The sequence below is a fragment of the Rousettus aegyptiacus genome, unplaced genomic scaffold (genome assembly GCF_014176215.1).
Source record: "Rousettus aegyptiacus isolate mRouAeg1 unplaced genomic scaffold, mRouAeg1.p scaffold_m13_p_5, whole genome shotgun sequence".
Classification (NCBI taxonomy): Eukaryota; Metazoa; Chordata; class Mammalia; order Chiroptera; family Pteropodidae; genus Rousettus; species Rousettus aegyptiacus.
In genome coordinates, this window is record NW_023416308.1 from 88,716,348 (window position 1) to 88,744,127 (window position 27,780).

Here is a 27,780-nt window from a genome sequence, read left to right on the forward strand (position 1 = left end):
GGGTAGATCAGCTCCGGCACCGTCCCAGAGTCCAGCCACTCCGAGGACCTTGCCCTGTCCCCCTGGGGTGGATGGGAACACACATGATAATGGTTCCCTGTGAGTTCTCAGCCTGAAAGCTGTACGTGCAGAGTGATTGTGACTCCCAGAAGGATGGCAATTTTCAGGCTGTGCACACCCGAAAGAAGAAAAATGCGTTCTTGTCTTAAATGTCCTAGGGGTGCCTGCTTTCAAATGAAATTCTATCACACATTTTGCTGTAAGGTGGATTCCCAGCCCTTTATTCATCTTTTTGCAAACCCAGGCTTTTTTGTAGGTCAGATTATGCTTTAAGCATATGTCTTTTTGTGATTTTATATAAACCGTGGGTAAGGCTTAAAATAATGGTGATAACATTTTTGGATAAATCTATGCACATCCTAGGTTATGTGAAATTGGTCTTCAAAGAATAATAATAAGCATAGTTCAGTAAAGTAGGAACATAGATTAATCTATCGAAGAAGCATTACTGAGACCAGGATGCACAGAAATACACAAGCAACTGATAGCCAGTACGTCAAAAATTATATATAACACAGGAATTGGGCTGAATAACTTTTCATGCAAGAAATGTGATTATTCTCAAACTCATGAAGATGCAGACCATTATCTATAATTTTCTGTAAATTTCTGAAAGTTTTCGAATTTGTTTCCATAATTATTGCTAGTATTCCTTTTTATGACATATGAGTCAATCACTTTGATTAATGCAAAAGATTCAGACAGTTTGATAAAAACATGCTAACACATTTTTTAAAAACCATTTATTTTTGGCTCTTTCAGTGTAATTGGAAAGTGCTGGACCAGAGTGTGAGTTATGACATACAGATAAAAAGTAGATTTAATTACAAAACTGTTGTGACTACAAAATTGGCTGTTTGTGGTAGCGCATGCCTGCCTGTCACTAGAGGGGTCTGAGCAAAGGATGGGATTTTCAGAGAAGTTTTCTGCACTGAGCAATAGCTTTGCTCCTCCTAGCTCTGAGCCCCTATGAGTCTCAGAGAGTTTTGGAGCGTCTTTCCATCATTCTCAACTGATGACATTCCTGAGGAAATGGCTCTGCTTTCTCAAAGAGAAACCACTGGGGATGGCAGTGTTGTCATGTGCAGCTGCAGAGGTTGTGCATTATACATTTTCAGGGGGCACCATACACATGCACTACACTGAGATAATCAGAGTATGGACCCTGACACTCTCCCCAAGCCCATGCTATACCCGTCTCCTCTCGGTCCCTTTTTCACAACGCCTCTGATCCTGGCTCCCCAACGGCTAGGTCAGTCGGTGTTAATGATTCTCAGGAACATTTCTAAAGAATGAGGTGGCTTTGGGATTTAGCCACAACTTCCTAGTGTTTTACTGACTTCATGGGAGTTGGTGGATATGGCAGAATCTGTAGTTGTCCCTCAATATCCAATCTCTCTTTTTCATAAGAAGAATTTCTTGTGGGCATATATGGCTGTCAAGAATAAAGACCACACTTTTTAATCTCTCCAGGTATGGCCATGTGGGAAATTTCTTGCTAATGAGATGGAAGAGAGCATGTGCAACTTCTGCTCTATGATTTTAAAAGAAGGCAGTGTTCTCTCCTATCGTCCCGTCTTTCTCCTTGCTGGTTTAAATGTAGACATAACAGTGGCAATTTCAATAGTCATCTTAAACTGCAAGACAAAAGTAATCGTGAAAAGTCTGGCAGAGCAATACTACAGAAAGAACCAAGTGTCTGATGATTGTGTAGCTGCCATACCGGGCCTGTGAAAAACAAACTTCTATCCTATGTAAACCACTATGGACATTCCCTCCATTCCAATAGCTGAACCAAACTTTAAATAAAAATACTAGGGCTTAGACAATTCTCATCACCACCTCGCCTAAAGGGGTCCTGAATCCTCCCTGACTTTGATCATCCTTCCAACTGACTCTGAGAAGAAAGGAGCCCACAGAAGGCAGGAGCAAGAAGCTAGGCCCAAGGGACCTATCAGACTAGATAAGTCTCTCTCATGATGACCCAAGATGTAAGATCTCCAGTATATCTTAGAGGCTCTCTGGTCATGGTATGCCAAACATGTTTCCTGTTTTGCACTCAAAAAAGGCTGTCTGGTAGCAGAACTCTGGAATAGTATCTAGAGAAGGATTCTGAGGCTGCATCTGCAGTCAGCAGAAAAGCGTGCTATGATAGTTTAGTGACGTCTGTCCCATTCGAGGCTGGAAAATGTGAAGGTACAAGGGCTGAGCAGTTGACATCTGGGGTCTAGTTCAAGGTAGAACCAGGGCTAGAACTACTACATTTCCCAAGTTCAGCTCAAGGCACTTTCCACGATTCCAACTACCTTATCAACGGTCATTGTTTCAAAAACGCTGTTAAAGAGCCACACACACACACAAAATAAATTCGCAGCAGAATTATTCCTGAGTGTCCACGAGGACAGGTAATGTTCTTACTATGAAGTGAAAAAATAATTGGCCAAGTACCTGTATTGCTCCTCTTAAGTTAATTCCGGTTTCAATGGCGACGTAGTAGGATGCTTGCAGAAATGTCCTTTGCAGTAGGAGGGCAAGGAACAGAAGCACGGCTAAGACGTAGGCATTAGCAAGGAACTCTTGAGATGAGACAAAGTAAACCCCGAGAAACTGTGTCTGTTGGAAAGAGAAGTTCAGAGACGGCTGTCATTTCCAGCAAAAAGATTGCTGTTAGTACCTGTTACTGTGCCATAATGGCCATTATTATACGGTCCCCCATGCTTGCAAAGTCTGTGCAATTGTTTATGAGGGGAAAATCAGATTGATAAGTTCAACTAAACATTCTTCTAATTACAGGGGGGGCTGCCTATACTCTTCATCATCCCACTTAGGAGAACAGAATGCAGCCCAGTTCTAACCTCATGCCCAGAAATACGCTTTGCAGCGTTGTGGCCACCAGGCCCAGGGGAGCTCGCTCCCCTGGACCAAGAATAAATAGAGCAAATCACAGCAGCCCAAACCAGAACTGCTAGAACAAATCCCATGATGTGTGTTCTCTGCTCCAAAACCGAATCAGCTGAGATCTTGTCCCAGCCAGCTCCATAGTAATTTCTGGGCAGAAAAGATCAGTGGAAAACATGACAGTGTAGTGGTCCCAGGTCAGAGATGGGAACTCATCTCTCGCCCATAATAGAATGAAAAGGTTTCAGACCCAAGCTCCCCAGCCTTGTAGGCTCCCAGGACCTCATTTTAAATTAAAGGTTCTCTTGCTGCTCCTCTAGCAAGATCTCAGATGATAAGCACTGGGAAAAAAAACAAACGTTTTGACTTTGTTGTTAAAGACACCAGGGAACAGCAGCATGTCTGTTTCCAAATTCAGCATCAAGAACTTCCAGGGAAATGTTGATCTTGATGAAGTTCATTGCTCCTCAGCAGAGCCACATCAATATTTCCACAAAGACAGAACTCTCCCCTTTCTGAGACTCTGCTCTGAACTCTGCAAGCTATTTGGAAGGGTGTGGGAGCTGCCGCAGGGTAAAGAGTGGTGGGAACAAAGTGATGAGAAGGAGCCGAGGGCATGTGCATGACCAATGACCACAGTCAGGCAGAAAGGGGCAGGGCTCTGAGCGGAGGCCTTTTCTTAGAGTCAGAAATTCCTTGATCCTAGATACAGGACTTCCTGATGGTAGAAAAGATCTTGCCTCTCAGTTCAACAGAGGCCTCTAAATTAATCCTCACTGCTCTGTGGTGCTGGTCATGTTTACAGTTGTCTTTCCCTTGCTCTGTGGGATGGGCGTCTCTCTCTTTTGGGGACAGCAGAAAGCAGACATAGGGAGACCACTGAGGGATACACATGGGACTCTTAGTGGAAGGCCGACTGAAGCCTGAAGACTCTGACTCTCTTTCTCATTTGTCAAAGTACCAGAGGGAGAAGGTAAAAGGTCTCAGAGGGGGGCTAGAAGCAGCAAAATGGATCTTAAAATTAGGCTGCAGGATGGGAGGGGGCGGAACCTGACTCTACAGGGAAGCAAGGGGTGGGACACAATATTTATCAAATGCGGAACTCCGTCCTCACAAAGCTCTAATTAGAAGGGTACCATTATTAGCCTAATATCATACATGAGGAAATGGAGTTTCAGCACCATTAAGTGGCTGGCCCAAGTCACATGCTGGTAAGGGAGAACATGAACCCGTGTGATGCCAAAAACACCATCCCAGACCCACTGTCTAGGCCTCATCCAGCTATTTGACCTTGAGTCTCTTCTTGTTAGCTATAAGCTTGTGACCTGTGTGGGACGAAAACATGCTCCCTTGTCTGGTTCTGTGTCAAAAACGAAGGGATGCGTGCTTGGGAAAACCTGGTCCTGCTTAATACGCCTTAGAATTCTTCTGTTCTACTGTTCTCTGCAGAGATCCAGCTGTGGAGAATGGAGTCCATTATTTTAAAGCAACAAAGTCCATTATGTGACTTCATCCAAAAGAGAATAATTTAACAGAAGGAAATGACTGTATGTGCAAAGATGTTCTGTCTCTGGATTAGAGCAGGGGGAGAGTGTAAAAATCCATGTAAATGCCCAACTATAGGGAATGGTCAGGTATATATATTATGATACTCATGATACTCATGGGAACGCTATGCATCCATGAACACCGATTATCATGAAAGCTCTTGAGCAGCAAGGAATGCCTCACGTGTGCTATGTCACAATGATCAGGTAACACACAGGCTGGAGAATGAGGGCTAGAAAAATCAATGGATCGTAAATATTGGTTAGGCTGTGGGTGATATTTGTTAAACGTACTCATCAACATTTGTAAATTTTTAACAAGGCAACGAACTTTTAACAAGCTGCCTTTTTTGGCAGCTCCAAAGGCAAAGCCTTGACTCCTTACCTGTGCAAGACACACACCCAAGGGTCAGAAACTACATCTCTTTGGATCGAGAATTTTGTGAACCATTAAAATAAAAATCTTCCTGTAGGTACGAGTTATCAGGTCATTATTTCATCTCTCTTCAGAGAGACAGCTTAATAAAGATGGAGTCCAGAACAGTTAAGTTTTGATTAAGGAGTGGGACTAGATTAGTGAAAAGGCCCAGGATGCTGCCCAAGGGTGGCAGGCCCTAGGGAAGTCTAGAAAGGAGGGAGCCCTGGGAAGCTGTGAATGGGTGTGAGGGCACTGGCCACTGCTCAGCACCCTAAGGGCATCATGGCAGGAGAGAGAAGGCCGAGGACCAGCAACTCGACATTTGGTGGAAGGTAAATGCTTTGGAAGATCAGATGTCCTAGTCTCACATTTTCCTAAGTGCTCACAGAAGAAATCGTGTTTGTTTCCAGGGACTGCCCCAGTAGTGCTCAACAAATATTTTTAAGTTAATCAATGTGTATGATCTCCGTTCCCTATCTGTTCTCCATAGGAATTATTACACACTTCCCCGTTTTGCACTTGAGCCGACCAACGCCTGCAGAAGAGCATAAAGACAGTCGGTTGCAGAGCTAGGAGTAGAACTAGGATGTAGGCTCTTGATTCTACATTTCTGCCCCCCATTGCCCCTGCCTGGCCAGAGATATGTCTGGGAAGGCCCCCTTCCCTTGTTCTCTAGAGCTTACAGGGGAGGCGGTCATTTGCATTCTCGCTTTCAATTTTGGCAGGGGCCAAAAAGTGAACCGCTCATAGGTCCCAGTCCTGGGAGGCTGTGGGTAAAAACAGTGAGAACTATCTTTGACCACTCATGGACGAATGCACCCACCCATCTGTCCACAACTATTTGACATGCTGGTTTAGAGCCTATAGATTTTGAGACATCTATATCTCAGTTAGAGCTCTAACTCATTATATACATATATTAGCCACTGTGTCCTTAGGTAAATTCCTCAACTTCTCTGAGCTTCTGTTTCCTCACCTGTAAAATGAGGCCATTAAAGTTTTCTAAGAGAGTTGTTGTGAGGATTTAATGTAAAAATAAGTTAAAAAATTTAGTAAGCATAAGCTCTCAGTAAAAGCTAACTTCTGCATTATTCGTTGAAGAATCATTTCTCCTGTGCATCCTGGGTGTCAGCCTGGGCACGCAGAAGTCAGGCTATGCAGTTCCCTTCTTAGGGAACTCAGGGTCTAGTCAAGGAAGGAGACAAGGTGTGCTTGCTTGGGGCAAGCATTAGATGCCTTAGAGGAGGGGCATCTAATTTAATCAGAGGAAGGTTTCCTAGAGGAGGTGACATTTGAGCTGAGTTTTGGTGGCTGAGAAGGAGTTAGTGAGGTAAAGGGAGGCATGCCAGACCAGAGAAGTTGCCTTGTCATGAAGAGACTAACCCACACGTTGACATCACAAAGCCATAGAAATGCATACAAGTTCACAAAGTCACCCATAGTGATACCCAAAATGAGGGTACCCAAGTGGGGACACAGATGCACATGGAAAAAGACAGACCAAGAGACACAGGGACGAACAGAAGGACACACATGTAGAACCATATGCAGTTCCCAGGAGAACTCATTCAGAAACAAACACATACACACTCCCAAACCTACACATGTTTTTTCCCACTGAGATTTAGAGGCCATTCGAAGCTTTGGCCCTAGATCATATCCAGACTGTTCCTTCTTTTTCTGCTCAGCTGACAGCCTAGAGAAGTGCTGGCAGGTTTCAGACACCAGCAGTTCTATATGAATCCAATTCCCTCACCCTCTACCCAGATAAGTGGCATCCATAGCAGGTGACAGATTGTGGGTGGGGGTTGGGTGGGATAGAAGGCTGGAAAGAGATATATCATGAGCCATGCCCAGCCTGAATCCCAGCTTCTCCTGGGGAGTGTCAGGGGAAACAAGAGGGTCAAAGATTTGGCAGGCCATAACACTTCCAGTAATTAAAGAAGAAATAAAAGATGTTTGTCCTTATAATTGCCAAGGGCGGTGTGATTCCTGCTAACTGTGAGTGCCATGGAAAGGGCAGCCACCGATAATGAAGCCCGACTGCAGACTGAAGCAGGGTGGATACAGGCTGAGCAGAAAGAAAGGCGTTCTCACCGAGAGCATTGTTAAAACACTGTAACATGCCGCTAGACAGCTTCTCTTTGTTGGTTCATAAAGACCAGAATAGCTCCTGTCTCTCTGGGTTAAATTTGCTGGGAGGTAGAGGAATGAACCAAATGATCTAAATAAATGCCCTCTTTCCCCCATTTTTCTGGGCCTAGAAGCCCAAACGAGAATTAAGTCCTATCCCAGGCAACCCTGTGACTGAAGATTCTTTGTTGCTGACATTAGACACTATTCTTACTTTCAACTCTCATTGCTATGTCTGTAATTTGCTGATTGTATTTGGGCCACAGGGAACAAATACTAAATCTGATAAGGCCTGCTGCCACTGAGGCAAAGCCATCTGTCTCAGGGATTTATGTGCTGACAAGTAACTGGGACAAGAGCATTCCAATGAGAGGGTAGTAAAGCTCAGGGTTAGTGTATAAGTAAAGAGAAAAGAGAGGGCAAGCTAATGTTCCGATGAACTAATATTCTAAGTGCAGTTCTCACCATCTCTTTGGTGCATCCTGCCCCAGAGCTGTCTCCTTGGGAGAATCCTACAAGATTTTTTTGGGAAACACAGGAAGAAGATGACGTGGACAAGCAGATAAGGGCTCTGGCCTCTGTCATTTCCTCCTAATAGTAACAACTGGATCCACAAAGCTGTGGTATTATCAATGTGGAGTGTTCTAGGGTTGCTTATGGTCAGACTTAAGCTAAAAGGTGAAACTCCTGTGAAAAAGGGAGTCTTTTCCCCTTACTTTTTGGGCCAAGTAAAATTCAGAGTCTCAAAAGCCAGAGAAGTCTAAATAAACAAAAGCAGTCCTCACATTCTTGGTTGAACAAGAAATCTGCTCATTTTTGCCTGGTCAACTCCTATTCCTCTGTCAAGGCCCCATTCAGATACCTCCCTCCTCTACCAAGTTGTCATGACCACTGGGTGAGTTAGTCACTCTCCTCTTAGTTCCCCATATCTGCCTCCTAAGGGTAGTATTTAACATACAGTATAAAAATATTTTATTTATATTTCTCTCTCCTCCATTGGATTTCACAATCCTTGGAGCCAGAGATGATGGCTTGATAATAACAATTTAGCATCATGATTGTAAGTGCGCAGACTATGGAGTGAAAGAGACTCAGGTTCAAATCCTGACTTTATCATTAACTAGCTGAGAGAATTTACAGAAAGTTACTTAACTTCTCTGAGCTTCAAATTCCACATTTGTAAAATGGAAATAAAAATACCTTATAAGTTGTATGGTATGTGAATCACATCTCAATAGAGCCGTTACAAAAACAAAACTTACCATAAAGGGTTGTTTTAAGGATTAAATAGGATAACATATGGATAACTCCTGCACATAGCCAGGCATGTATTAAGCAGTCAATAAGTGTTATTATTGTTAATAGTCCTCACCATAACCATTGCCTCTGTATTCCCACAGCTTGACCCAGGTCTGGCACATAGTAGGGTTCAATAAATGTTTGTTAAATAAATCAAACAGACTTGGGATGTCTCATATTCCTTACCAAAAGTGCTCAGCTGATTAATTATAGATCAAGAAAAAATTAATATAAACCTCCTGAGGATTACATGCTATCTGCAATTTTGAAGCCCATGAGATGAATCACATTGCACAAGGGAGTGCCATAATTATTAAGATTCCTTATTAGTAATTCTCTGCATCATTTTGGGATTGTTTGTGGTTAAAAAGTTATAATGATGTTCTTGCTGAGAAACTTTGAGTCTTATTAGAGATGAAAAGTTTTCCATTTTGTGACCATCTAAACTTAAGTGGCAGCAAAGAAACAGATGAAAGAATTAAGTACCCTGCCTCCCCCAACCCTGGAGTGGACGCTATTGCCCCAAACAGGGGAAATAAACCCCCAGAAAGATTTTCTGTTTCTTTCGTCTAAAAAATTCAGTTCGTAGCATCTTTTGAGCTGGAAAGACCAGTGGATATCATCTAGTCCAATGAATTTCAAATATTTTTAAGACATGAAACTCTTTTTTAAAGACATTTTAGTGGAAACTCCAACATATTAATAAAACCGGGGCAGCTCTGAACGAATTTTGGAGTGGAGGGAAAAAGCCTTATGCATGGAGGTTTCCCCATCCCCTCCCACCAACAGCAGCCTTCAAGATGCCCCGCAGAATCTTAAGTACTATGCATTTAGAGAACTGAGGAAGACAGATTCCTGAAAAGGTATTTAGAGTCTATTAAGATGACATGAACTAAAAGCCAACAAATTATAAAAGTTCTAGGTACCAAGGAAACAAATGCACTTCCTGCAACTTTCTCAATGACAAAATTACTGGGAGAGGTATTATTGTGGTGATGGTGTGGTGAGGAGAGAAGGGCACCAGAAATCCTCCTGGGGCACAAGCTCAGCCCCTGGCATTTCTGTTGACTGGATGCAGAGCATCTTCTGGAGGGGGGCATTGCCATGTGTGAGGAGCTGCCCCAGCTCAGCCACAGCTCACACACACTGGCCTCTGGCTCATTCTCACCCGCCGGTGAAAACCTTCCAGAGGGTGCCCTCCTCTACCCCTGGTGACCTACCTTGGGCTGGAAGACTCGGTTCTCCTTCCCAAGATGGTCCACAATTCCAAAGATGCACAGAGGCCCTGCGAAGCTCAGCAGGTCGGCCAGGATCCGGAAAGTGCTGCTGAGGACCAGGCGTCTCCCAAAGGCGTGGCAGAGTGCCCGCCAGATGGCCCGGGCACCCTGAGGACTATGCGTGTCCTTCTGCTGCCCAGAGAGACCCATGTCCAGGTCAGAGAAGGGCCCAACATCCCAGGAAGCCCCAGGCTCCTGCTGCCTGGGGAAACTCAGGTGCCATGTCTGCTGCGAACAGGTAAACTCCAGGAAAAAATGGAACCACTAGGTTGGGTGGGCCCTAGCCGTGTCAACATGATCCAGATAGGGAAACTGAGGCCAGAAGATCGATCAAGTCATTGAGCTGCTCGGGGACCATGTGATGGGCATGGCATGCTAATGAGGGAGTGGCATATGCCACACTCATTTGTAACTGCCTGCTGCCACAACTGCCTCGGAGTTTCACCCCTGTTCTGGGGCAGAGGCAGCAAAGGAGCACTGGGCAGGGAGTCAGATCAGCTCTGCCACCTACCAGCTGTGGGCCTGCTTTAGGGAAGTCAGGCCTTTCTCTGGGCCTCTGCTTTTTTCTCAGTGATATAGGGAGATCTTTGTCTGGCCCAGCGCATAGAATCAGGTCACTAATGCCCATACTCTTGAAAATGGGTAAATATCCTTATCTTTCCAGTCATTGTGCTCCAAGGCATGGGCGAATTCAGCGAGGTCATTTCCCTGGGCCTCAGTTTCCCCACCTGGACAGTGAGGGTGTTCGACTAGATGACTTAGGGTCCATTCCAACTCTGTCCTATGAATCTTTAGTCCTGAACTTGTCCCTGGTTCACTGTGTGACTTAGGGAAAGCTTCTTCGCCTTCCTGAGCCTCAGTTTCCCCACCTGTCCCACCAGAGGTTTGACCCGATGTTTTCTGAGGTCCCCATCTGTGACTCTACACCAGAGGGCAGGGAATGGATGGTGTGGCTATGCCCCTACTGACCGCTTGGACATCGAAGGCCTCGCGGAGCCGCCGGTAATTGGTGAGGGCCCTCATGGCGATGGGCAGCTTCCCGATGGCTCGGAGATCAATGGGCTTCTTGTGGGCAGTCTTGATGAAGGCGTTCATCCACCAGTAGGTGCCTTTGGACAGCAGGTTCACGAAGGGCTGCAGGAAGCGCACCCCCAGGTCTTGCAGGTCTTCAGGGGGCTTCACCTCTCTTGGCGTCTTGAAGAAGATGTATCTCTGTGGGACACACAGGCCACTGGGGATGTGTAAGTGCAACTTCTCACCCTTCTCCAGTTTGCTTCAACAAAGAGCTGGAGTGATGACATCTCATCCTGACCTCTAACAGATGGGGCCATCGTTCACCTATTTCCAGGAAAGGGAATACCCAAACCACTTTGCCGCCAACACCAGGGCCTCCTGATTTGTGAATCTTCATTGAGTATTGCTTGGAATCCCTGGGCTGGGTTGGGTTGGGTTCAAGTTGGGTTGGGGAAGAGTAGAGATCTCCCATATACCATCTTCTCCACAGATCTGAGAATACCACCATGTAGAGCCATGCAAACCTACCTCCTCCACTTACTAACAAGGTGTTTTTGGATAAATCTCATCTAGAATGTTTCTTCATTTAAAAAGGGGATGGTATTTGCATAATAGGGTGGGTGTGAAGATGAGTTGAAGTAAGAAATATAGAAAGCCTTTGTACCCTGCAAATCAACTAAAAGCAGAGGAGACAGAGAAATGCAAATTAAAGTAGCATTTCACACTTATCAGACTGGCCCAGATTAGAAATGGCTATAACCCCCACTGCTGGTAGAAAGAAGAAAAAGGGTTTTCTTATGTGTTGCTGATAGATTACAGTTTTTCTAGAAGGCAATCTGTAACATCAATTAAATTTAAAATACACAGACCCTTTGAACCAGCAACTCCACTCCTTGAACTCTCTTCCATAGAAATAAAAGCAGCAATACATAAAGATATAAGTATGTTTGATATACTATTATTTGCAAAGGCAAAAACTTGGCAACAAAGTGAATAGGATAATGGCTGAATAAATCACGCCTCATCCACATGATGGAATATTATACAGCCATTAAGAAAACTAAATAAGCCGTACTAGACTTGGAGGGAGTCCTAAGAGATATCTGTTGGATGAGAAAAGCAAGATGCAGAAAAACGTGTACATGATTCCATTTTTATGGAACAAATATTGAGAGAAAAAAACTGCATACATATGTGTTGAGGAAAAAACCCCTGAATAGATACAAGTGTATGGTATTATAGTAATAAAAACAAAAAATGGAAGACCATATACTAGGTTGTTAATTTGGGTTACCTGGGGAGGAAAAGGTCAGGCAGGGGAGGGTATGAATCTGAGAGAGGGAAAGGGGGCAAGCAAATATAATAACAAAACGAAACAAAAGACATGTGTGTAGCCACATTTACTCATTCATGTATATGTGTAACTATATAAATACATTAAAATAAATACAAGTATCACTCCACACACCAAGAAAAAACTCAAAAAACCCGAAGAAGCTAGTACCTGAAGCTTTAATTTACTGTCTGTGGGATTAAACCCAGCATCTTATAAGCCTGGCTAACACAACCTATCAACACCTCTACCTCTGAGCAGTGAGGCCAGATGAAATGTTTTCCCCTAAACTTCTCCCACTGGCCTCAGCTTCCCTTTCTGGGGCAGATAAAACAAGCTGACTCCTTCTAGGGCTAAGAAGCAGAGTAGGGGCCCACGCCCAGCAGCAAGACATTGCTCAGGAGCCTGGCTCTGGCCCATGTGTATCCTCAGGTGGGTGGCAGCCCAGGAGGAGCCTGCTTACCCTCACCCTGATGACGTTGACCTCCACAAGCAGCAGCATGCCGTAGAGGATGACCAGCAGCCCCGTGAGGCAGAAGCGCAGCTGCGAGAAGCCGATGTCGTGGTCGTAGAACTTGACAAACTTGATGGTCTTGGTGATAAAGGCCAGGGTCCAGTACACCAGCAGGGCTGCCGAGGATAGACAGAGAGCACAGAGGGTGTGTGTGCACAGTTTGTGTGCGTGTGTGCGTGCGCATGTGTGTGCAAGTATGTGAGGAGAGAAAGAGTGTCGGAGAGGAAGTATATGTGTGAACGAGCAAGTGTCATAGATGTGTACGCACATTTCTGAGTAAAGGAATGTGCATGTGTCAATACATAAGTGTGTAATTTTGAGATGATGCACATACATTAAAACGTTCATGATAGGCATGTTCAAAACAGTAATAATCTTGACCCGCCAGGCTGGTCACCTTTTATAATAAATAATAATAAGAAAAACAGGAAAATTATTTCTTGAATTTAACTAAATTTAGGCGCTGTGTCAAGTAAGAATTTTAAACATATGATCTCACTTATTCCTTACAATAACCCTGTGACAGAAGGATCGTATCGCACTCCCAATTTAACAGACAAAGGAATTGCGGCTCAGAAAGATTAGGTCACTGATCCAAGTTCACGTAGTCATTAAGTGGCAGGGCTGCCCACAGTGCCCACCTATAATGGCTTCCTTGTGGCTTTTCCAAGCTGGAAAGATCTTAACATTTCTTCATTCTGGCTCTTTCATTTTACAGTTGAGGAAGCTGAGGGCCAGAGAGAGGAGGTGTGACCTGCCCAAGCTTACTGCAAGCTAGTAACAGAGAGAGGGTGAGGGCTTAGGTCCCTGGCCCCCAAGTCCAGAGCCCCATACAATATGATGATATTCCACGTAGGGGACTGAGGAGTCACAGACGTGTGAGGCAAGTATATATAGTGATTGGAGTTGGGCTCTGCAGCCAGATACACCTGGGCTCAGATCCTGTGACTTAATAGTAACGTGACTTTAGGTAAGTCATGTAACCTATCGAGGCCTCAGTTTCCTCACCCATAAAGTGAGGATAATAATAGTACTGCGTCAGAGGTTGTTGTGAGCAATGTATGGAAAGTATTTAGCACAGTGAGCCTGGCATGCAGTAGGTGTTCTTTAGACATCAGCTGCTAATACTTTTATTATCTCCAGATTTCAGATCCGGGTCTGTAAACATCAGAAGCCACCAGTGGAGTTATCCTCTTAATTCCCACCACCACCACCCACCAATAAAATACTGGCAGCAGGCAACAACAATAAATCAGCACCCCTTTAGAGGGTGCTTTAGCACAGGCAGCTCCTTCCCTTCTCATTCCCTAGGCCATCTGCAGATAAGGGGACCCTAAATCCCCTAGAGTTCTTAGGAACCATAGAGAAGAAAGGAAAACTTTACCTTGCTCTCCATCCTTAGGCGTGCTTGGAGGTGAATGTCAGGGCATCTCTTGGAGACAAAAGCTGGGGTCTGCCCCAGCCTGAAGCTGGGCAAGAAGCTAGGTAGAGACATTGAACTTGCCTGGGCAGGGCCAAATGCCCTTTATCTCAGGTCCCTGGGTGAGAGCATTAGGACAGAAGGCAGAAGCATCCTTGGGACTGGGATGATGTTCTCTCAGCTCAGTCTGGTGTCTAGTTCATGAGAAATCCCACAGATGGAAGCCATCCCTCTGCCTCCACACCTACGCTCCCTCAGACAGACTCTATCCCAGGCATCAGAACCTCTTTTGCCCTTACTGAGGGTCACCTACTGGGGTCAAGACTTGGCAATATGCCTCACACTGGTCTTGCCTCTAACACTTAAAAGACATGATCTGATCTGATTTTCATAACAACCCTACAGCTCAGGCAGGGACTAGCTGTTCCTGTCCAGAGATGGAAACCAAGGCTCTGAGAGCCTGAGTGTCTTGTCTGAGGTCACACAGAGAGTTAAAGGTGGACCCAGGACTAAGCCCAGGGGGTTATTTCTACAATCCCATCCTACACTGCTGAGCCCTCAGTCTGTTGACAGATATAGCAGCACCTAGCAGAGGTGTAGTGCTTGACTGAAAAGGGGGGAAAGACAGTGGTACGACACGGGCTGCTGGGGAGGTTTAACCTCAGACTTCTCATTTCTCCTGCTTCTTCCCTCCCTTTCCTCTCCCTCAGCCCCACATTCCACCTATTACAAAGTTCTGTCTCTTTCACCCTCCAAATATTTTGAATTCATTCACTTCTTTCTTTCCCGGAGGCTACGAGAGGCCACCTGGGTCCAGGCTGCTATCATGTCTCCCCTGGACCACCTTGAGACCCTTTTCATGGTTCTCCTACTCCCTCTCCTCCAATCTAGCCCCCACAAAGCAATAAATATAATCAAATATGATCTCAGTGCACTCATGTTCAGAGCAGCATTATTCAAAATAGACAAAGGTGGAAGAGACTCAAGTGTCCACGGACTGATTAACGGATAAACAAAATGTAGTATATACACAGTATGGAATATCATTTGGCATTAAAAAGGAAGGAAATTCTGACACATGCTACAACAGGATGAACTTTAAGGATATTATATTAAATTAAATGAGCCAGTCACAAGAGGACAAAATAGTGTGTGATTTCACTTATAAGAGGTGCCTAGAGTTGTTAGATTTCTAGAGACGGAAAGAATGGTGGTTGAGAAGGGTTGGGGGAAGAAGGAAATGAGAGTTCTTGTTTAATGGATATAGAGTTTCAATTTGAGAAGATAAAAGATCTTGGAGATGGATGGTGGTAATGGTTGCACAACGATATAAATGTACTTAATTTCACTGAGCTATAGACTTAAAAGTGGTTACAAGGGTAAATTTTATTTTATGTATGTTCACACGCATGCATGTGCAGACCTGTGATTTATATCTCTGGTCCACACGCAGCCCGAGACCCTTAGACACACAGTCTCAGAAACGTTTAAGAGCCTGCTGGGGTGCCAGACCTCTGGGATCTAAATCCAGCTTTGTCCCTTGACTAGCTGGGCACACTAGTGCAAGCCACTTAACTGCTGAGCCTCGGTTTCCTGATCTGTAAAAGGGAAATAATGACGGTACCTACCTCGCAGTGTTTTTGTAAGGATTAAATGAGTTAACCTATGCAAAATGCTTAGGATAGTGTCTGCCACATAATTAAGTGCTAAACGAGTGTCCGCTGTTAGAATTTTTAACCTCTCTGAGTTTCAGTGTCCACATCTATAAAATGGGATAGCAATAGTACCAATAGGGAGATCGTGGGAATTAAGTGAGATAATTCATGTAAGAGCTTAGCACAGAGCTTGGCACATAGTACATGCTCAATAAATGTCAATAGTCATCACTATCGTTTCTGTCTGGGACCTAAGCCATACAACGTCAGAAGCTCTAAGCCGGGACTCTTTCCTGAGTCTCTCTAAATGTCAGCAAATGCAGCCTCTGGTCCTGGGACCTTTCCCTTCTCTCTCCAGGTGACTAAATCCAGGCTCAAGCTTTAGATGCCACCTATAAGCCTGTGACTGTTTACTATGCATTTCCAGCCCTGTTCTCCTGAATGTCTAACTCATTTATCTAATTGTCCACTTGATTCTTGAGTAGGCATCTCAGCGACATCTCACACTCAACATGCAGACTGAAAACTTGGTCCCCACTCCACCCTAATACCTATTCCTTTGCCATGTTGGTTATTCATACCACTGTTTTCCCAGGTGCTCAGACTCAGAGCCTGGGAGCAAGTCTTCCTTGCTCCTTTCCTGGGTCCTGACCTTATCTCCAATCATTCTTGCCCTTGCTCATCTGGTTCACCCCCACTGGCATCTTTGCCAAGTTTATTCCTATTGGAAGGCCTTTGCACATACTATGTCATCTGCACGGAACAGTCTTCCCCCAAATATTTGCATGCTCACCCTTTTCGGAGGCCTCCCCTATACAGTCAGCAACATCGTCATCACTCTCTACCACTTACCCAGCTTTATGTTCTTCACAGCATCATCATTACTTATTTGTTTGTTTATTTATTTACTGCCTTTGCCTGTCTGTCTCCTTCATGAGCTCCATGAGCTCCGCAATGGCAGGGAGCTTTTTCTTTTCCACTTCTGAACCTCTAGCACTTAGAACAGTGCCTGGCACACAGGAAGTCCTCGGTAAACATTACATGAAGGTAATAAACGGAGGCACCTATCCCTCCCCCCACCTCTTCCCCTCCCCTACCTATCAGCAGCTTGGGGAAGTTGGAGGTCTCAATGTTGTGATAGTAGACCACGGAGGTGACAGCAGCCATGAACGCCATCCCGGCTGGCATGTACAGGTGGAGATGGCGGGATTCGGTCACTCTGAGATGGGGGGTGGGGAGGGGTTGGAGAGAGAGAGGTGGGGAGAAAGAGAGAGAGAGCAAGAGAAAGGGAATGTAGATGTGCTGAGTACCCCCAATAGAGCAGCTCAGGCCTTGGGCTAAGGGCTTAGCACACAGTGGGGCCTCCAGGACACCTGCACAGCTCTACACCATATATTGGCAGCTCTGCCCAGCCCATGTCCTAAATATGCCTGTTAACTAAGGAGCCCAGGAGTCCACGCAGAGATGCTATGAGGGCCTAGTGTTCAGGCTTTGAAATTCGCAGCCTCCTCTCCCTGGGGTCATACTTACAGAGCCTGGCATAGAGAAGCAAACCTTGGCAGTTGCAGCTACAAAACCTCTGGCCTGGAATCACTTGTTAGAAAGTGAGCAAAGAAGTTCACTCCCAAAGCTGTGTCTCTGTCTTTGGGGTCCTCTGGGCAGTACAGGGACCTGTACATCACAACTATCTTAGTGACAGCCCCATTTAACATGAACAGCATAAGTCAGCATTGGCACTCCTCCTCAGGTGGTGTAATAATAACACCGATAGTCAATATTTACTGAGCATTTACCATGTACCAGGCACTGTTCTAAGTACTTGATGTATGCTAACTCATTTCATCTTTGTAAAATCTCACGAAGTGGTACTCTTAGTCTCCTCATTTTATGGTTGAGGAAACTGAAGCAGAAAAAGGTTAAGTAACAAGCCCAAGGTCACTGTTTTTGTTTCCTTCCTTTGAATGGGGATGGAGGCAGTCAATATCAGCTCATCACCTCCCCCACTTTAACTCACAGAGGCCTTGGTGCATGGTCTCTGGTCTGGTGATAAGACGTGTAGGAAGCCAGAGCTCTTTCCCAGATCTCAGGCTTCCTCATGACCGGTGAGGAGTCTTACCTTACTTGGCCCTGATCATGACCTTCCAAGGCTCCCTCCTATAGATAGCAAAACTCACAGCCTGGTACCAAAGGTCCAATGATGTGGCCTCAAACCATTTTTCTACCACTGCCTAGCTTGTTCTTTCTACTGGAGCCATGTTGGGACCCCCTCTACCAGAATGCCTCTTCCGATCTCCTTCCTCAGCGCTACTCTTGCTTGCTCTCCTCCTTCTATCCAGCATGCCAAAGATCCCTGCCCTTGAGAAGCTGACAGCAGGCATGGGGCAACAAAGCTGAGAGCTAACTGTCTGACCAGACAGTGTAGGGAAGTGATATGGCAGGTGGACAGAGGCTGAGAGCACAAAGAAGGGGGTAGGCAACCAGGGAAAGCTTCACAGAGGAGGTGGCACCAGGCTGGACTCAGAAGGATGAGTAGGAGTTCAACAGAGAAGGAGGAGGGAACCTGAGGAGAACCACGTTGGAATCTCAAGTGGTCTGGGGGTGGGACTAGGATGTAGGTCAGAGGCAGGGTGAGCTGTTCACCGGGTAGCATGCTCCTCTCCTTTCTTGTTAAAAGAACCACAAGTTTGCTCCAGCAGCAATGTGCCTAGCCCCAGGAATGGTTGGTGATTGGTTCAAGCAGCCATGCAATTCCATACCCCTTTGCCAGTGATCGGTCTAAGAGCGGTTATATCACCTAATTCTGGCCAATGAGATGTAAAGGAAAGTCTGCAGAAGCTGATCTCCCACATAAGAAAAAGGTCTATCTCTTTGTCCTTGCCTGAGTGATACCCACAGCTAGGCAGCCATCTTGTGACCATGGGGGAAGATACGGCCAACACACAGGGGACGCCGTAGAAACATAGGAAGAGGCTGGGTCCCACATGCCATCGCTAAGCCCGCACACCAACTAAAGAAGGCAACCTTCAGATTTCTTGTTAAGTGAGATCGTAAATGTCAATATTCTTTAATCTTCAATTAGTAGATATTCTCAACAAAATACTGATACAGGAGGTACAAGACAGTCAGTCACTAGTGGGGACACTACCAGCAACCAGCACTCTGCCCAGGGGTTTTCAAAACTCTTGCCTCTGTGCTCCTTGAAATAATTTTGAAAAACTCTATACTGTCTCATACATTTTTAAAATGATATCTAAAATGTTGTATCATTAAGTTTAAATAGTCCTTTTTTTTTTTTTTTTGCAATAGGAGTTAAAAATTATAAACATTTTATGAAATGAAATAAGATGAAGAGTAACCATACCCGAAATAAATGTTTCATGACATGACTTCATAAAATGGGTTTTGGCTGCTTTACTGAATAATATACACTGAGTTAGGTTTAAAAAAAAAATAGGTTAAAAATTTTATATATGGGCTTCATCCAGTGTATGTGGTCTGGGAAAACATTATGTGTGTGTGTGTGTGTGTGTGTGTGTGTGTGTGTGTGTGTGTGTAAAAGTTTCCTCATTAACGCATGCCTCTCTGGTTGTTCTGAATTCAGAGTACCACATAGAAATAATACCCAAAGGAAGACAGGAAGCCCTGTCCCCTAGACTTCTAGGCAGGTTTGTAAACCTGGGCCTGGATGGATTGGGAGTGCCTCAGGGTAGGGTCTGTATGAGACAGTGTAGAGTTTTTCAAAATTATTTCAAGGAGTACAGAGTAGCTTCTCCTCCTGTCTCCTCTCTTCTGATGCCCCTCCCTTATGCTGCTTGTCTAGGGAATGGGCCCACAGATGGAGGCCAACAAAGACCAGGTGACAAGTACTCAGTTCAGGAGCTGACCTGCCCGCTGGGGAGGAGGTGGTGGTTTGCACTGAGCTGGAGGGGTCTGGGATACAGGTGCAGCCCACACAGGAGGGGCTGCTGGACACCACAGGAAGGAGTCCTGGACCTGATTTATTCCAGTCTCCCACATTCCAGGAAAGTACTATCTGCCTAAGGTTTGCCACTCTGTGCTCTGCACCCTGTCCATGCTCTACTTTCATCCTCCATGGCCCTGTGAAGCAGGCAGGGCAGAGATTATGATGCTTGTTTCACAGAAAGACAAAGCAAGGCTCAGTGGCTTGCCCAAAGTCCCACAGCTACCTACAACTTCTGTAGATAGCAGAAGTGCTAGAGGAAAACTCAGGCCTACTTTCTCCATGAGCAGAATGTCTTCCTCTCTGTTACTCGCTCATTATAACCCAGTGAACATTTCTGGCCTGAGGGTTCACAAGACATCACTTCTCTCTCTAGCATTTGTGTGCTTTGGAAGGGGTATTGAGGGTGGGGGGGTGGGAGGAGGGCTTGTCACCTCCTAGTTATGTGGCAGTATGTATCCTGGTCTTCTTGCTGGTCTGGGGATTTTGATAATCAGGAAGAGCTCCAAGGCAAGCAGTCATCACAGAAATACTGCTGAAGCCAGGATGCAGGGACTTGGTGGGTGGAACGGTGGGGAGGAATGGGGGATCCCATATCCTTGTCATTCAGCTGCAGGAACCAGGGATGGCAGGAGTGGAGTCTGGGTGTAGTCTAATTCTAACTCAGAGAAGTTGCCCCTCAGATATTTAAGCCACAGGGCCCCTATTCTCCACTCCCTCACCCAGGCCATCGCTGAGCCTCGCCAATTCTTCCATTCTTCCTTAGTGACATGGCTGGTTCACTTCCTCCTTCTGCTCCCCCCCTCTCCCCCATTGCTGACACACCATTTCTGGCTGCTGTTATCTTTCACCCAGACTGCTGCAATCACCTCCTAAGTGCTGTGTCTACCTCCAGTCTCTCTCTGCCTGCAACCTCCCCTGGATACCCCCTAGGGTTCTCACCTAAAAGTTCTGTGCTGCTTATATCTCTCTTCTGTTCCAAACGGCTGACAAAATCCAATTCAAACACTCGGCTTGGCATTGGAAGCCCTCCTGTAGATGCTTCCAACCCAGTTGCCAAGTCTCAGCCTCCATCACTCCCCTCTTTCCTTTGCTGTGTTTCACGCTTCAGCCTGCTGCACTGCTCCCACCCCACCTTTGTTCCTACAGGCAGGGAGAGCTCACTGTGAGGCCCCTGGAGGCCAGGCTGAGGACTTGGGACCTTATATACAACTGGGAACCAAGGAAAGATCTTAAGCAAGAGTAATTTTTTCCCCCAAGAAGGTAACTCCAGCAGCTTGCAGAGGAAGCTGGGCATCTTCCACAGGAGCTGGGGCACTCTAATAGGCTCTAGGATGATTTCGTTGGGTAATGGCATGCAGATCCAGGTTCCTTTCACCCTAATGCACTGAGCAGGGCCTAGGTCTCACTTGTGTCTAGTGCCTGGCAGAGAAGGCCAGGTAAACAGTTGCTGGATTTCTTAGTAAATGATACTGGCTCATGGAATGCAGGTGAGCTGGGGTCTCCCTGAGCCTTTCAGGAAGCACCCTGGAGCAGATCCACTCTCCTGAGTTCTCAGAGGGTCGCTCACCCATCAGACAGGATGCCCTCTGCGATCTCACACACCAGGATGAAGAGCAGCATGAAGGTCAGGATCCAGCGTAAGTTGTGCCCAGGGAAGTGGAGCCATGTGCTGTGGTGGATGTGTACCTTGGAGCTCTGACTGCCCCATCCTGAAGGAGACAAGAAGAAGAAGAGATGGGAAGGCTGGTGCACTGCGGGGGGGGGGGGGGTGCATGAACCCTAAGAAGGTGCTTAGGTACTGATCCATGATTAGGGTGAAGATCATACCTATTCACACTCCTGTGCATGAGAATGCCTGAGTCCGGTACACATGAACTAAATGTCCAAGCATGAAGTCTGGACCTGCCAGACTAACCTTTGCAGGTACCCATTTTATAGGTTGATCTCCTCTGTGACAAACCATGTGTTTGGGAACAGAAGTATAAATGCTGGTATAATTTCTGACATATATTTCATATACTTTCTTATTTCCAACTGTTTTTGCCAATAACTACCAACTCTTTACTTCTGCAGCATCTTCTTCTTTTTAATTTTGTGACAATCTTTCCTATCTTCCCAAGATCTGCCTTTTTTTTTTTTTTTCTTAATCAGAATGAATTAACACATTTGGAGAAGGCAGGGGACACCCTATGACTTGACAGAGTTAGCTTGGGAAATTCGAAGTCTTGAAGAGAGATGAAAGGGACCCAGTGAAGACGTACGCAGGATGGTCCTGGCAGTGGCACCTAACTTTGCAGAGGGCTTTCGAAAAGCAGGGGCGCTGGGGGCCTCTGGCGTCCAGAGTCGGGGCTGCTGGTCGCGGAGCCTGAGAAGTTGCGCTCTGGAAGCACGCGCCCGGCAGGGGAAGGGGATCCAAATCCCCAGCTCCTACTTCTCCTAGCCCAGGGCGAGTGGGACCCTGGGACTGTCAGGCTCTACTGACCGCTGTCGGACTCTGCCCCAAGGAAACACAGGGGTTCGCAGGGCCTCCATCCCCGCCTCTGAGGCGCAGGCTGCACTCCTCCAGGGCCCAGCAGCGGCTGACAGGGAGCGCGCCTTGGGGGAGGGGTGACCCGGCTCCCTTCGTAGCACTACTGAGGGCGCAGCCCGACCCCTCCCGACCTTTCCAGCGCGTACACAAACCTCTGCTTTCCCCTTTCTCCATCCTAGCCGGGCCCTGAGGTAGCAAAACTTGGGGGCGGGGGTCCCTTGGATCAAGAGTGTCCGCTGCGGGTTTGGGGGAGCCCGAGGGAGTGAGGGGATGTGTGGGCGTGCGAGTGCAGGAGACCGCAGGGTAGTACACAGAGCAGAGGACCCCGGCAGGGGGATGAGTGGCAGTCGCGGGGTCGAAGGGGACACTGAGCGGTGCGGCGCGGCGCACGGCGGTGCCTCCGCCCTCCCCTCCTCCGTGGCCCGCGCGCGCCCTCACCGATGAAGAGGATGGGGAAGGTGATGAAGAGCAGGAAGACGTGCGGCACCACGTTGAGCGCGTCCACGAAGCAGCCGTTGTTGAGGACGCCCTGGTCCACCCGGTAGGCGGCCGAGTGATTCTCATTGCCGCAGAAGGCCAGGGGCATGGCGGTGCAGGCGGACGCGGGCTGGGCTGCGGCTTGCTGCACGCGCCTCCGCGCCTCTGTCCCTCGCCGCTGGGCTGCCCCGCCGTCAGGCTCCCGCCCGCCACCCCGCGGGCCTCGCCCCGCCCCGCTCGCCCTCCCGCTCCGCTCACCCCGCCCCGCTGCACTACCTGCGGGGCCCCGGGGGATGACCCGGGTCCTGACAAGGCGGGGCCACGAGGGGCCCCAGTTCCAGTTGTGGCAGCCCGCACGCCCAGATGTGTTCGCGGTCCCTTTGTGAGTGCCCCGCTGCGCGCGTGCGCTGGGAAAGAGAAGGAAGGCAGGCTGGGTGGGTGGGCACGCTCGAGTCTGGGTGGAAAGGTGGCGGGTGCAGAAGAGAGGAGGGATATCCGCCAAGAGTCTGGAGTAGGCGCGTTGCGGGTGTTGAGTATGAGCTCACTGCCAGGGGTGTGAGATGCGGGCTCACCTGGGCAGTGCGCGGGTGCATGCAGTTAGATTGGAGGGGCCTGCTGGGGGCAGAGTGGAGCAAGTCCCCACCCCACGTGGATAAGAAAAGCAGATTTGGGGCGCTCGTAGGTCCTGTATAGAGTATCCGACGCTTTCAAATATGCGATCTCCGAATACTTTTGCTAAGTACAGATTGTAATTTCTCTTCCTCCTCCGCCCTCCCCCCCTGTTTGCTTGTTTGTTTTTTTTTGTTTTTCTGATGAGAAAAACTGAGGCGCAGGAAGGTTACATGACTGACCCAAGGTTTTGCTGCCAACATGTGGGGAAGCATAACCCAGCTCATCAGATTTTCCCCCTCCACCACCATCACCACCTCCCATCTTCCTAAGGCACATATCTAATACATGGACCCCCGCCCCCACCCCAGCAACCGGCAGGTGAATGGGTAGAATGAGTCCTGGCCCAAGGCTGAAAAAGAGGCTGCCTATGCCATCGTATCCAGCAAAGCGATGGGAAGCAGCTGGGAGGGGTGGAAAGAGAGAATGTCACTCTAGGAGGTATGTCTTAATCAGATACAGACGGATTTAAGGAGTTCAAAGACCTGGTGAAATTGTAGACCATGTTATGCCTTCCTGTACTTTTCAATTTGAAGAGATTCTCACAGGTCCATGTACAAAAGAGTTTACATCTTACGAAGAAAGAACACAAACTGGGATGTTAGTTTAGCTTTTAGAAGAATTTCCTGAGTTAGGGGTATGGAGCATAAGTGCATATGATCTCAGGAGAGGGTAGGGGGACACCAAGGGAAACTGTCTTCAGCCCTTTTCCTCCTGGTTTCTCTGAGCCTGTTCTGAGGCTGCTTTGAGGCTTAGAGCTTTTGCAGGACACTGCCAGGCAAGACCTCAGCTCTGCCTCAGGCCTAGGGAGCAGCCAGCGCAGAAACAGGCACCAGGCAGGAGGCAAGTAGGGCTGGGTGAACAGCCTGGGGAAGGCAAGAGCTCAGGGTCCCAAGGCTTCAGACAATCTCTGACTTTTGGGAATCTCTTTGAAGCTGAAAGATGTTTCCTGCAGCAACTGCCAGAATAGTGAGAACTTGGTGGCAGTAACTGTTTAGCACTAGCGGCAGGAGTGAATTAATCTGGGTGAATGCAGCTATTGAAAAGGCGATTGCTAAGTGAGTCCATGTAGCCAAATGAGAAAAACTTATGAGATCACGTCAGGTGAAAAAGGGAGAAATAATATTGTGTGTTTCCTATGATTACAGCCATGTTAAATATTAAACGCAAGCATGTGGGGGAAGCTCAGACTTGCAAATGGCTATTGCATTGGGGTGGTATGCAGTTATGTTGCCTACCATTACTGTGCTTTATTATTGTTATTACCATTTTCTTTCTGTAAAAACAAGACAACTGAGGTTCAGACTGATGAGATGGTGTGCCCATAGCCACCTAACAAGATTTTTTTTTTAGTTCGTTTTTGTTCCAAGTTTTCTTCAAACTTTCTGCAACGTTGCCATTTTGTTTTTGTAGTTACAATTTCAGCTTTTTACACTTTCAGCAATGCTATTTTTCCTTTTAGTAGTAACAATATATGTATTTTTAAGTAACAGTTACCCAACATCCATCACTACTAGTTTTGTGATATCTGTGCTCCAATTTCTAAATGGGGAAGATAGTAATACCAACTCCAGAGAATTAAAATGAGATCATGGCTTTAAATGTGCTTTATAAGCCAGAAAGATGGTCCGAGCTATTTCATACCACACAAGGGACCCTGTCAATCAATGAAAGTGATCTAGTGGTCCTTCCCTTCCTTGGCACTCAGCATGAAATGCCTGGCATGGTTCACACACTTGGCTCTTCAGGGCCATTTGAAAAAAACAAAAAGCCTGGTCCATCCCAAGCTGGTCCCAAACACAAAGGACTTCTGAGGGATCCTCAACCGAGTCTAAGAGTGTGTTAGGTCTGGAGGCTGGAGGTGGGCACCGTGTTTGTCATCTTTCGCACAAACGTACTGTGTGACTGTAGGCACATTCCACCTTCCCAACACCTAGCTTTATAGTGAGGATGACCATCACTATGCCTTCTAGCTTCTGATGCTGAAATTCTGGAAGAAGGGCAAGCACAAAGAGCTTGCTCTGAGCAGAGGTATTCCTTCCCCTTTGAGAATTCTCAGCCTTCCTCCTGGCAGGATGGAAAACCTGGCGTGGATTTTGAGACCTGGATTCTCCCACTCACAGGCCCACTGGGTGGGTGTGGCCTAAGACAGGGCCCCTCCTCCCTTTTGCGCATGCAAGGGCGTGGTGCAGAGCTTCTTAAAAGTCTCTTCCTGCTCTGATGGTCTGGCTTTAGTGCCCTGCTTCTATCTGACTGACCAGGTGTGTCAGCGAGCACGGCAAGAAGGTCATCGGAATGATAATGATGACAAAATAGAGTGGAGTAATATTTCAAGAAATTAAGCCTTTCAATAACCCTAATCAATAGTGGGCTGGTTAAAAACAAAAACAAAAAATCATGGTATTATCCATATTATGGAATACCATGCAATAAATAGAGAAAATGAAGAAGGGCTGTCTGTACTGACTTGGAAAGATGTCTCCTCCCCCACCCCCACCCCACTTCAGGCAGATGGCTGTGAAGCTGCGGCCAGGTGGAAAGCAGACAATAGCCTGTGGCCAGGTGGAAAGCAGACAATAGCCTGTGTCCATGGGAGGACGTAGAAGACTGTAAAATCACTAAAAAAGAAGATTGAATTAAAGCCGGGAGAGAAAGTCGTTTCCCCTTTCATTTCCATGCTGTCCTAGGTCAGGAGGAAGAGAAGAGAGAAGTTCTTGAGAGCAGGAATCTCAGCACAGCCTCCCTGCCTGCCTGCTCTGTGTGTGTGTGTGTGTGTGTGTGTGTGTGTGTGTGTGTGTGTGTGTATGTGGTGGGGCGGAGAGCCACCCAGCAAGGGAAAAGCTGTACCTTGTGCCAGAAAATCCCCACAAGAGCTATTTGAAGAAAGATTTTTCTTGCTCCAAGGCGGGGCCTCCAGACTATGGCAGAAGCAAGGGACCCTCTGCCATACCTGCATAGGTGGACGATGCAGGAACATGATGGACCCTCCCAGTCTCTTGGCATCCCAAAACTGGTGAGGTAGGAAAGGCACTCCAAGAAAATCCAGTGTTAATGTTTTCTGCAAGCCTGGTGGAATAGGGACTTGAAATAGAAATTAAATAAAGTTCTTGTTCCTTCCCACTTAAGTTTTGGTCCAAGAATATTCCCACTACAGAAGGGTGGCTCCATGGATGGCCTAGATGCTCTACACTCTTGAGGCCACTTGAGGTCAAACACAGCCTCTTATTGCACCCCCAAAAGATCCAACTTCTCAGTGCATCAATTAAAAATGGAGACTTTGCTGAAATCTTCACAGGGAGGCAGAAAGATGTAATTTGAATACCTCACAGCAGAAATTTAGTAAAATCCGCCATTTCTCTACCTCAAAGTTCTTCTCCCTTGCATGTTACTTATATCTCCTCTTCCTTTCTTCTACACAGCCTCTTTTTAAAAAATACGCCCCTTATTCCCCAAAACAATTCAGCATTTGCTTCCAGTTTGCACCCACTCAGAGTTTCTTAAGCACGACTGTTCCCCTTGCCAAGCTGCTGACCATCCGCGAACCTGCTCCCTTCCTGGATGAATAAATGGGGGAAAGTGGGAGAGAGCAAGATGCTCCTCCTTTTGTTTCACCAACAGTTGCTGAGTGCTTAGTATATGCCACACACTTACCCTGCTTTAGATCTCAGAGTAACTCTACCTATTACTATTTTATCAGAGTGAGCCGAGGCTCAGAGGAGTTAAGCCCATTCCCAAGATAACACAACTGGGAGTTGTTAGAGAAAGAATTCAAAGCCAGTTAGGCCTGGCTTAATAGCCTGTGCTGTTAACCACTTCCCGAAGGAATGCTGGGCATACTGAGGGTTTTTCTGCCTCTGAGACTTTGTCTCCTGAGGAGGGAACGCAGGGCCCAAAGAACAGACCTTTGGGGAAACCTGTCTATCTGTGCGGTTTTTCTGTGTTAAAAACCAAAGGAAAGTCCAAATAATGGCATCGGTAGCTAGCGTCAGTCAGAGGGCCAGATGGAAGGATTTAAATAAAGGAGCTCTGATGACTGGGGCCTCACTCTGTGGGTGAAGTGGCATGCAGATGACCCTGAGGTAATTTGCTTTGGAGACAACCCCCATTAGGGACAGAGGGAAATGATTGCATGTGAGCTGCACGAGTTCGGTTCATGGCCTGGCTCAGTGCCGTGGGATCCCATTAGGTGCACTGGCCTGCCCCTCTACCCACCTGAGGCCACACTCAGCAGACTCTCCATCTGGGCTCAGCCAAAGAGGACACCTCTTTCTGGCACAGCCTGGCTCCTGGGAGTTGCCTCTAGCAGACACAGCATGGCTTCTGCTGCTTGAGCATGGAGGGCTCTGCCAGGTCTGGGACTGAGGCCAGGTAAGGTGGGGTGCTGCTAAATAACCTGCCTACCCTGCACCCTCCTCTCTTTAGTTCCTGTCCCCTGAGAAGAGGCTGCCTGGACCCAAACTCTATGCTGGGGAACTTCAGGTCCCAGGTGTATCCCCGCCAGTCGTGACCTTGGGCAAGTCAGTCTCCCTTATCACCAACTGTAAATGAGGAAGAATGGATCACGTGCATGAG

At 47.0% G+C, this 27,780-nt stretch overlaps 1 protein-coding gene across 11 annotated transcripts in view; it reads right to left on the minus strand.

The window, feature by feature from the left end:
- The window catches only part of ABCC8 (ATP binding cassette subfamily C member 8), a 72,414-nt gene extending 49,714 nt beyond the window's left edge, over positions 1-22,700 (minus strand). For 4 of the 11 annotated variants that reach the window (XM_016139522.2, XM_016139518.2, XM_036220995.1 and 1 more), the window contains exons 1-7: positions 22,501-22,648; positions 21,100-21,241; positions 16,666-16,787; positions 12,443-12,609; positions 10,602-10,844; positions 9,576-9,764; positions 2,509-2,673 (exon numbers count right to left, since the gene is read on the minus strand). In XM_016139522.2, coding sequence (XP_015995008.2) covers positions 2,509-2,673; positions 9,576-9,764; positions 10,602-10,844; positions 12,443-12,609; positions 16,666-16,787; positions 21,100-21,241; positions 22,501-22,648 — 1,176 coding nt within the window. Of the gene's footprint in view, positions 1-2,508; positions 2,674-9,575; positions 9,765-10,601; positions 10,845-12,442; positions 12,610-16,665; positions 16,788-21,099; positions 21,242-22,500 lie in introns of those variants that run through there. The other 7 variants (XM_016139520.2, XM_016139521.2, XM_036220994.1 and 4 more) reach the window with 5 other exon arrangements.
- Between the last annotated feature and the right edge of the window lie 5,080 nt (positions 22,701-27,780).